Genomic DNA, 10,378 nt, shown 5'->3' on the forward strand with positions numbered 1-10,378 from the left:
TTCACTCAAAACGTTCCCGTAAAACATTGCCATGTATCACTTAGTAAGGCGTTTTTTTTACACATTAAAAATGATATGGGCTGAATTAGTACCAGTAACTGGTCGAATGACATCTCGAAACCGACCAATGAACAAAACGTCGAGCACCAAACCGGAAGCAGCAGTGGCGTGACGACGAGGTGATGACGTTGTATATAGGAAGTAAACGGACCAATAGCTAGGACCCAGGAACAACTCGAAAGTTTCGAACAGCCGCTGGGTCCTAAAGCCCGACGGATTTTGATCTTTATTTTAATTCGTTCGTTTCAAGTCAAAAACTGCTTTCTGTGTTCGTTGGCCGCCTGGTTTTGTTACTAATTGATCCGTTATGAGTTAATAAATGATTCCTCTGTTCGGTGGCCCCTGGGTGCTAATATTTGACGTTTTACTTACTGATTCGTTTCGAAAAAAAACGGTGCAAAACGAAAAGACTCGGGCGTTAGGACCCAGCGGACACCAAGCAAAAAGGGTTGAAAAGCTGCCCTTTTTGGTCGGTGTCCGCTGGGTCCTAACGCCCGAGTCTTTTCGTTTTGTCCCGTTTTTTCCCGAAACGGAACAGTAAAAAAACGGGGCAAAACGAAAAGACTCGGGCGTTAGGACCCAGCGGACACCGACCAAAAAGGGCAGCTTTTCAACCCTTTTTTGCTTGGTGTCCGCTGGGTCCTAACGCCCGAGTCTTTTCGTTTTGCCCCGTTTTTTCCCGAAACGGATCAGTAAAAAACGGGGCAAAACGAAAAGACTCGGGCGTTAGGACCCAGCGGACACCAACCAAAAAGGGCAGTTTTTCAACCCTTTTTTGCTTGGTGTCCGCTGGGTCCTAACGCCCGAGTCTTTTCGTTTTACCCCGTTTTTTTTACTGTTCCGTTTCGGGAAAAAACGGGACAAAACGAAAAGACTCGGGCGTTAGGACCAAGCGGACACCGACCAAAAAGGGCAGCTTTTCAACCCTTTTTGCTTGGTGTCCGCTGGGTCCTAACGCCCGAGTCTTTTCGTTTTGCACCGTTTTTTTACTGTTCCGTTTCGGGAAAAAACGGGGCAAAACGAAAAGACTCGGGCGTTAGGACCAAGCGGACACCGATCAAAAAAGGGCAGCTTTTCAACCCTTTTTGCTTGGTGTCCGCTGGGTCCTAACGCCCGAGTCTTTTCGTTTTGCCCCGTTTTTTTACTGTTCCGTTTCGGGAAAAAACGCGACAAAACGAAAAGACACGGGCGTTAGGACCCAGCGGACACCGAACAAAAAGGCAGTTTTTCAACCCTTTTTGCTGGGTGTCCGCTGGGTCCTAACGCCCGAGTCTTTTCGTTTTGCACCCTTTTTTTCTCGAAACGGACCAGGTCGAAAACTGCTTTCGGTGTTCGTTTGCCGCCTGGTTTTGTTACTTATTGGTCCGTTTCGAGTTGAAATGTGCTTTCTCTGTTCGGTGGCCCCTGGGTGCTAATATTCGACGTTTTACTCACTGATCCGTTTCGAGAAAAAACGGGGCAAAACGAAAAGACTCGGGCGTTAGGACCCAGCGGACACCGAACAAAAAAGGCAGTTTTTCAACCCTTTTTGCTGGGTGTCCGCTGGGTCCTAACGCCCGAGTCTTTTCGTTTTGCACCCTTTTTTTCTCAAAACGGACCAAGTCGAAAACTGCTTTCTGTGTTCGTTGGCCGCCTGGTTTTGTTACTTATTGGTGCGTTTCGAGTTGAAAGATGCTTTCTCTGTTCGGTGGCCCCTGGGTGATAATATTCGACGTTTTACTTACTGATCCGTTTCGAGAAAAAACGGTGCAAAACGAAAAGACTCGGGCGTTAGGACCCAGCGGCCACCGAAGAGGAAGCAGTGAAGTGACGTCGACGTGTTTACTAGACGGTCTTTAAAAAATGATCATGTATATAGATAGTAAATTGCTATTTAGTAAGGCTTTCTTTCTAACCAAAAACGACTATGTATACTATTTTTTCTTACAAAGAAATTACTAAAGTAAGAAAGGCGGGATGCGAATAAAAGATAATATACACTATGCATGCCCGCTTCCAGCACTTTTACCTTCTGTCCTCTGGGAGGCGGTAAAGAGCCATAACTGCAAAGATGAAGACTCAAGGAGTTACTTTCCATAAATTGTGACCATACTCAAATCTATTATCTATTAATTATTAATTTCTTTATGGCAAAATGTAATCCACTCTGCTTTGCTCTGGTGTACCTGATAAGTGTCCCCGAGACAACGAAACCTTTACAATAGTTATACAATGTTTCATATGAAAAAGAACATGACCAGAATATTTTTTTTATTGTTTTGTGAGAAAGCTGTTTTACCTGGACCATGTAAAGTATGGCTTTTGTGTGGCTTTTGTGTCTTAATGCATTTTTTTTTTTACTAAAAAGAGATTGGACTTGGGTTTTTTCATATCTACTACATGTATTGGCATCCTTTGCACCCGCCGGGTCTTTAGAACTGTCTGACAGCCCTGGATGTACTTATTTGTGACAAATGAAAAGAATCTCCATTATATTCTCCCCAAGTTAAAATGTTCACACATCTTTGGCTAACTGCTACCATTTTTGTACAGCATTGTTTTTTTTTTTTGGTGTGAACAAAAATATCCACAGGAACCTTCTGACAAAATGCCATTTCTTTTAGCTAAACCACCTCCACGTAATTAGCGGGATAAAGGCCTTCCAGGCCGCCGTCTTTCAGGCCCCGACACCAGCCTTGGTCGTCCTCGTCCTCCGTCTTGACAAACTCTTCCCCTGGAACGGAAAAGGCCGGGATGTCGGCAGTCCGCCTTGTTTTGACGCGGGTCCAAAACAAAAAATAGAATATTCCACGCACCGGCTTTGAAGGAGAGCTCGTCCGTTTCCTGTCCGACGTAGTCGTACAAGGCTCTCACCCTCACGGCCGCAATAACGGCGCTAAAGAAAAAAACAAAAAAAATACATGTTATTGAACGTCTCCAGCGCGTCGTCATTATTTTTTTTTTTTTACCTCTTCTCTAACGGCGCTTTGTCCTCCGGCACTCGCTCGCCCTTTTGGCTTTTTTTTCCGGGCGTCCATTCCTGTCACGTCAGTTGGATGACACAAAATAAAGGAGGTGAGTCGCATCCCCGGAATTCAACCGACCTTTCTTCAGCCAGGTCGGACTTTTGGGACGAGGGGGCCACCTGGAAGTGCGGCCAGTCGGTGGGCATGCCGGGCCCGTGCGTGTTCTTCCAAGAACGGAGGTCCTCGTGCTCGTCGATGGCCGCCACCGTGTCGCGCAGGTGTCCGTAAGTTTCCTTCACCCTGCGCACAGAGACATTGCTGTCATTTCTATGCCCAATTTCTTGTCTTTTTGTTGATTTCAAATCAACCCCGAACGCCACCCTCGTAAGAAGCTCGGGTTCAGGATGAGGCGAGATGGACGTCGTCACTACGAGCCCTGAAAATGACGGCGATGGCCGCGCTTTGATACCTGTCGTTGGCGGTGACGTCCAGGTGCTTGTTGAAGGAGAGGAAGACCTCCTTGAGGAAGACCATCCTCTTGCGTTCCTCCTCCTGCGACTGCTCAAAGATGGCCTCCATCTCCTCCATGTAGCGAGGGGCGTAGCGATTGGTCTCCTCCAGCACTTTCTCGTAGCGGGCTCGCACCTGGGCGGGGACGCCAAGCGTTGATTTCCCAGCGCCCGCCTACTGGCTCGGGTTCCTCACCTTGTGGGTCTCCTGCTGGACCGCCTCCCGCTCCTCCCGGATCTTTGTCTGCTTGTCCGCCGCCACGTTCTGATTGGCTCTGGCCTGCGATTCGCGCTCGCGCGCGGCGTGCTCCTTGCGGCTGGCCTTGTGGTACGCCCGCCTGGCTTTGTCCAGCTGAGCGAAGGGAAAAATAAATAAATAAAATCACGTTTGAAAAAAAGATGCGGACGCGTCGAAAGAGGGCCCACCTTTTTCAGCCGTTTGGTCCAGGGCTTTTGCGCCCTGGCGTAGCCCGTCTCGGCGTCCTGCGCCTCCTTGAAGCCGCCAAAGATCTTCTTGGCGAAGGCGTCCTTCTGCCAGCTGCGCAGCCTCTCGGCGTCCTCGGCCACCAGCGAGCGACACACGGACGCGTGCAGGGAGGCCAGGCGCTCCGTCGACGACAGGAACGTTTGCCAGGCTTTTAGCAGGGAGCCGTAAAGGGGGCCTGGCCAAAAGGAAGGCGGAGTCACTCAAAGACAAAAAAACAAACAAAAAAAAAAAGACTCTCAAACTTAGATCTCACATATTAGTCGATTTTGGGATCAAAATGTCACTTATTGACGGGCATTTTGACACCGTTATACGTCCAATTGGCTTAGGGGCGAATGACCTGTCGTACTTGTGACATCCAGCCCTCAAGACGACGTGGTTTTTGGTTTGACTGGTGTACGTTTGTTTGTCAGGGAGCCTTACTGGAATCCACGTGCGGCTTCCACTTGTTGCTCCACTCGCTGAGCTGCAGGGCGTATTGGCGCTCCACCCGGGCTCGCTCCAGGAAGCACGTGGCCAGGTCGCCGCACGCCTGAAAGGCGTCCTCCGTCCGCCGTACCGTGCGCTGGTAGTTGCCGGGCTAGAAAGAAACAAAAGGGAAAGAAAAACAAGGCATTGGTAGTTACCAGGGCGTCCGTTAGAGGGCACTTGGTGGATCATCTGGAGCTTGGACGCCACAAAGTTTCCTGGCAGCCGTTGACTAGGCTAGCACTCCTTTTTAATGTCAACTAGACTGCCAGTGAACTCTCGCCATCAAATGACGACAACTTATCGCAAAACTACCACAAATAGGAAGGCTACGAGGAAGAGGAGGAGGAGAGCGTCCGTTCTGGGCAAAAAAAGTTTGTAAAAACCAGAGAGAATGAGGGCCTTTTAAGTGTCTGTATTTGTGTGCGTCTTCCCTAAGCAGAACCAGCTGCGGAATCCGTTGGCCCGCCAACGGAAACAACGGCCCACAAAACCACTTGCAAGATGCTAACGTGTTAGCAACATCATTTTGGGAAAGATTAAAGGGAGCAAGTTCCTTGCATGGGCTCCAAAATCAAAGTCTGTTGTGAAGCCATAATGCCGTCCATCGCCCACAATACGCTATTTGCATTGTGCCTTGGCGTTGGGTGGGCCCATTGGAAATGTTGCCGCCAGTCCAAAACTTGGCCCTCAAGTGAGCGGGAACATGAAAGACTTGACTGGAAGAAATGACCGGGGCAGAAGAGAGGAGAAAAGAGGAGAAACTGGCTCTGGCTAAGTGGAAACAAAAAAAAAGGGGGAGCAGGGGAGCAGGGGGGAGGCGCCCTGGCGGACGGACGAACGAGCCGGGGGCCGCTCGAGCCGGGGGCCGCTCGACGGGGAGTCCCTAATGAATGTGGTGGCATTGGAGAAAAGAGGGCACATTTCTTTCCGCAACCAGCGCGGGGACAAAACCCGAGGCGGATTGGACTTGGCGGATCGGACTGCCGCGTGAATTTGTGTCAAGCCTTTGGAGCGTCAAAGCGCAGATTGGCAACCACTGACTTCCATTAACGTGAGCACAAAGAAAAGCCTGTTGACTCGGACGGGACACTTCATGTCATGTGTCCGAGCTCACGCGCTTCCATTGCCTCCTCTTTCCATTCTTTCTTAAGGCAGAGAGATAGCGTGACGTCATTCCATGGCTACAGTTGTCAAGAGCAGACAAAGTGGTATTTTTAAAACCCAAAAAATGACGATCCGTTTGAAGCGGAAAGGCGGCATCCAACGTTCGCAATTGATCATTTGCTGCCGACTCTCCTGTTTCGGGGGCGGACCGTGAGGTACCCATAGGATTTAGTCAGTAAAAAGTACTTTAGTATGAAGAGATATTTGAAATTTAGAGTGTGGGAAGGCAAAAAATGGGATGGAAAGGTCAACGTACCATCCAAAAGCTGCGGTTGTTGGCGTCCTGGCGCTCGTCGTGGTCGGGGGCCGGCGGCGTGGACATTTCGGCGGCTGCGGGAGGAAAGGTACCACGGGTTATTCAAAACGCCTGAGATGACGGACGGCCATTTTGGAGCCAGCGCCGCCTAAAAATAGTGCCCGTGGGAAGAGGCCGCTTCCCGTCCGGCCGGATTGGTCGCCATTCCCACACTGGCTAAGACGCTGTCCGTTTTTTGGCCGACCGGCTGCTAATGAAGGGCCACGTGTTTGAACCTTGACCTGTGCTTCCTGTTGGGCTGGGGGCGCTGTTTCCAAACAAATCCACTTTTTTTTTTTTTTTTAAACGAACTCTATCTTCCTCTATTTCAAGTGGGAGGGTTTGTCCCGTTGCTGCCACATCGCCCACTTCAAATAGATTGGACGCCTATCTCAGTGAATGGCAATAAAACATGCCAACATTCAAACAAAATGATCATCAAGAGTATCATCCACTTGAGCCCATATGACTCCATTTGTGGACTAAAAATGAGCAAAATGGCGGTAGTTTTGGTTGAATAGAATGGGGTTACTTGAATTTGTCAGCGAGCCGATGGACGAAAAGTTCCCATTTGAAGGTTAAAATCAGTGATTTTGCGTGGGTTTTGTCACGGTGGGCCTTGACACGCATTCCAAAGTGCGGCTAATCAGCTTGGTTTTCCCTTCAAAAAAGGCCCCCGATGATCCAACTGGAACGGATCATTGACGTGCGTGGCTATTTCTCGGGTGCAAGGTCACTTCGGTGCTTTCTTTGGAGGCCCCGAAAAAGACAAAAAGTGTCTCCCAATAAATCCTCCCTGACTTTACAACTTGGAAAAAAAAGTCGATGTGGAGCTTCCCGGCAAGAGCTAAAAAATCCCACGGTTGGGCGGGCGTCCGCGTCGCGTCTCCCCCAAAGTTTATGGCCCCCTCCCCACGACCCCATTTTTATCTGTCAGACATAACTGGGAAAGCGTCTAGAAAACGAAGGCCAGAACTTACATTCGACGTTTTCCGTGCGCGACTTTAACGGCTTTCCATGCAATCTTTTCTTCTTCTTGTGTTTTTTCTTTGACTTTTTACGTTGCCGCTCCCAAAGCGTCCTCCCTTCCCTTTGGCTTTTAGCGTTCGTTGGATGAGTTGGCCTCCTCTTCCTCCTCCCTCCAGAAACCTAAACCGCCCCTCTCCTACCTCTCATTTTCTCTCTCTCTCTCTCTTTTTTTTTCTCCCCTCGCCTCCCCCCTTCGCAGCCGCGGGACTATCGTCTTTTGTTAGCCCGCTTGGCGTTTTTCAACGTAACGCGGCATCTTTCAGCCGTGCGGCCTTTTTCCAATTTTATGGCGCTGCCAAAAGTATCTCAAAGAAGTAGTGTATTTTTTGTGTGTGTTGTTTTTGTAGGGCCGTCAGCATTGTCCCCCCGCGAGCACAGCTGGAAGACGCATCCGGCCCGCGTGTTTATACGAACAAGTAATGGCCCATTTTGACAGTAAGAAATTTACAACGCTTCCATTTTTACGGCGCGCCGGGATTCCTAACGTGTTTAACTCTTTCAGGGCAGGGCTCACTACACTCAACATTAATTCAAAAAGTAAGCGTTGGCTTAATTGGTGGACTACCGACCCGGGTCACAGAGTATGTAAAAGTGATGGCTAGAAAAAGAAAGCTGATATCAAAAACACACTAAAAACCTGAATACTAAATAAATACCCTACACCAACGGTGTCAAATTGGCGGCACGGGGGGCAAATCTGGGCCACCGAATCATTTTGTGCGGCCCGAGAAAGTCAATGATGAGCGCCAACTTTCTGTTTGAGGATCAAATGAAGAGTAGAGTATAGATGTATATTAAATTTTCCAATTTTCCCCTTTTAGATCAATCATTGTCATTTTTTTAAATCCATTTTTTCTGTGTTTTTAGTTCAAAAATCATTTTGTAAAATCTAAAATGATATTTTTAAAAAGCCAAACCCTGTACGATTACCCTCGTAACATGACATACATTTTCAATGGCCTAATATTGGTCTCCTTTGTTTGTTTGGCCCTCCTATTCTCTTGTGGTACCCCTTAAAGATCCCTTTGCCAGGAATTCACAACAAGGGCTAAAAATTCCCAGAATTCCCTTAAGCGAGCGCTTTGTATTACCTCACATTTCGTGGCTCTCGTGCGGGTCCAACAAGTCAGAACTGGTCGCCCGGCAGCTGTCGCGACGACGACAACGCCCGGCGGACGAAAGGCGCAGTCGGCAGACGTTAATCCGGCCGTTAGTCATCCCTCCGTCGGCACGCGGGAAACAAGATGGGACACACCGGGAAGTCCTGCGGTTAAAACAGAAGCAGATGCTCAGAAACGGGACTCACGTACATGCCTGTTAAATGAGATGCCAGCAATTCACAGACCTTAACTCATTGACCGGAAGAGTAGTATAGTATATGTTTTGGTCGTTATTTATTGAGTAAAAAAAAAACACTATGGATCACCTCGTCTTGGTGCTTGAACACCCAAACAAACCACAATTATTTGTTTAATTACGACTTGTCATCGTTTGTTTGGTGAAGCTTTAATTTTTTAGGAATTCCATTTTATTTTGAATTTATACTTTCTATTATTCAAGGTTTTTATTTTTATTACACATGTAAATTTATTCCCACCCCACACAAAACAGACCCCACTATTCATTCATTTTATTTAAAACTATAGCTACTTTTATTGCACGTCGTAAAATAAGTGCACTGATTACTCCACCTGGATGTCGAAAGAAAATGTTTCGATTTGGGGACCCTTTTGTAATCCTAGTGGCATTTACCAGCGACGCGTACAAACATAAAGCTCATTTTCTAATGCTTTTCCAACAATTTCGTCTTTTCAAGAGCTAATTCTTACAAATAAATGAAAAGCACTAAAAGCAAATCAACTTTACTCACGTTTTCATGTCGAGGACACAGCTAACACATGTGTGCACTGCTAAAAACAAATGGTTGGAATGCACGCGTGTCGTAGAAACGGAAGTGACGCTATTCAGAATGTTATTGTTCAAAACAATAGATCCGCGGCTTTAAACCTGACGTTGCGTTCAAAATAAATCGTCATGGTAGGTTAAAATGGCTTGCCAAAATCGAAAACTTTCAACATTTTATTTTTTCCACGTAAATTGGTGAAAATAAAAACATTGCTAGATTATGTTTCCGTAGTTTTGACACCAATAGATATGCCTACATGAATATAACAACAACTTGGAGATAATTGCAGCGCTAAACTAATCGATTTGTTTCAACTCTAACATTACGAAGCTGTTGTACGCTTTCCCTCCACGCGGTGGCAGTGTAACATATCAATGTGACCTACCGGAAGTGAGAAGTTCCTTAAAGGCGAGGCAGGCAGAGCTTGTTGTTCATTTCGGCTACGCAATTCACGGTACTGCACCAGGTGAGGGTTATTAACATCAAATTGCAAATTTGAAAAAAATGAAAAAAAAAAAACGTACCACACGTCGTTTTAATCACGAGTGACTTAATCACGTGTGACTCCACGTATTATATTTGTAGAAGTGTAATTGTATAACGACAACTAATTTGTCGATGCGTGGTGAAAAAGGCAAAATTTACATGTTGTACAAGCCAATAAATATAATAGTCGTAAACATGTTCGTCATTATTGACAACTGCTGAAACAATAAAGCGTCATTTATTGAACGGAATCTGGGCTTGGTGGGCCTCGTTGCACGTGGCTAGCATGCCAAGCTAACGTAGTCGAGTTGACTTTTTGTTAAGAAATGTAGCTTAGCGCAAAGGACGACAAATCGAGCAGCACCTTGCCGGATTTGTCGTCTTTTGTTGGTTATCCTTACCCGACAAATCCCGTTGATTGCATGGGCAACGCTTCTGTGATGAATTGCACTGGGCTCTGAGACCACATGGTGAACCTATGCATCTTTGGCCCTGACAAGTCAAAGTTTCTGAGGAGACTCTTCCTGCCAGAATGGACATTTCCAAGCCTTCAACTCAAAGGGGATTGACTCATTTCCTTCATTTTCATTGCAGATCTTCATTTGGGATGATCCTAGAATGGCGAGTTGGGCAACTAGAGGTGAAAAAAAAAAAAAAAGGAGCTGAGATTTAGCTTTAAATGAACAATTTCGGTGATGTATTGCACTGGGCTCCGAACATTGCTGTTGACAAAGTGCTGCTCTGCTCTTGACATGGCAGAGTCTGAGAAGATGTTTCAAACAAGTTTTTTTTCTGGATAAAGAGGCTTTTTGTCATATTTCTGAAGGATATTGTTTTTCTTTGCAGGTTAACTCCGGACTGACGGAGGGACTCGTCGGGAAGATCCCGCCATGTGACTGCTGACACATTTTGATAGAATTACATGCCCAAAACTGAATGTTTTTCTTTTGTTTCACCAATGAAATTTGTTGGCTTTAAATAAAATCCATTTGCTGAAGCTCCTGATTCCAAGTTTTCTGAATACAC

The 10,378-nt window shown here is 46.9% G+C and overlaps 1 protein-coding gene, 1 long non-coding RNA gene and 2 other non-coding genes across 6 annotated transcripts; 3 read left to right on the top strand and 1 right to left on the bottom strand.

Moving 5' to 3' along the window:
• Positions 1–2,293: 2,293 nt before the first annotated feature.
• Positions 2,294–9,269, bottom strand: LOC144209054 (protein kinase C and casein kinase II substrate protein 3). 3 transcript variants are annotated; one of them, XM_077735232.1, is made up of 11 exons: positions 9,252–9,269; positions 8,052–8,224; positions 5,893–5,966; positions 4,425–4,581; positions 3,941–4,176; positions 3,711–3,866; positions 3,475–3,650; positions 3,185–3,305; positions 3,009–3,079; positions 2,856–2,935; positions 2,294–2,773 (listed from the first exon to the last, which is right to left on the bottom strand). In XM_077735232.1, the coding sequence occupies exons 3-11, from the start codon at positions 5,956–5,958 to the stop codon at positions 2,664–2,666; spliced, it is 1,173 nt and encodes a 390-aa protein (XP_077591358.1). In that variant the 5' UTR covers positions 5,959–5,966; positions 8,052–8,224; positions 9,252–9,269; the 3' UTR covers positions 2,294–2,663. The 3 variants fall into 3 exon arrangements, with proteins under 3 accessions (XP_077591358.1, XP_077591357.1, XP_077591356.1); XM_077735231.1 differs by lacking the exon at positions 9,252–9,269 and adding an exon at positions 8,831–8,921; XM_077735230.1 differs by lacking the exons at positions 8,052–8,224; positions 9,252–9,269 and adding an exon at positions 6,912–7,070.
• Positions 9,264–10,349, top strand: LOC144209055 (uncharacterized). The gene is made up of 3 exons (XR_013328964.1): positions 9,264–9,332; positions 9,947–9,992; positions 10,199–10,349. It is a non-coding gene; the product is annotated as an uncharacterized LOC144209055 (long non-coding RNA).
• On the top strand, positions 9,782–9,872 carry LOC144209238 (small nucleolar RNA SNORD88). The gene has a single exon (XR_013329064.1). It is a non-coding gene; the product is annotated as a small nucleolar RNA SNORD88 (small nucleolar RNA).
• LOC144209237 (small nucleolar RNA SNORD88) lies at positions 10,037–10,125 on the top strand. The gene has a single exon (XR_013329063.1). It is a non-coding gene; the product is annotated as a small nucleolar RNA SNORD88 (small nucleolar RNA).
• Positions 10,350–10,378: the final 29 nt, after the last annotated feature.

The sequence above is a fragment of the Stigmatopora nigra genome, chromosome 15 (genome assembly GCF_051989575.1).
Source record: "Stigmatopora nigra isolate UIUO_SnigA chromosome 15, RoL_Snig_1.1, whole genome shotgun sequence".
In the NCBI taxonomy this organism is placed as follows: Eukaryota; Metazoa; Chordata; class Actinopteri; order Syngnathiformes; family Syngnathidae; genus Stigmatopora; species Stigmatopora nigra.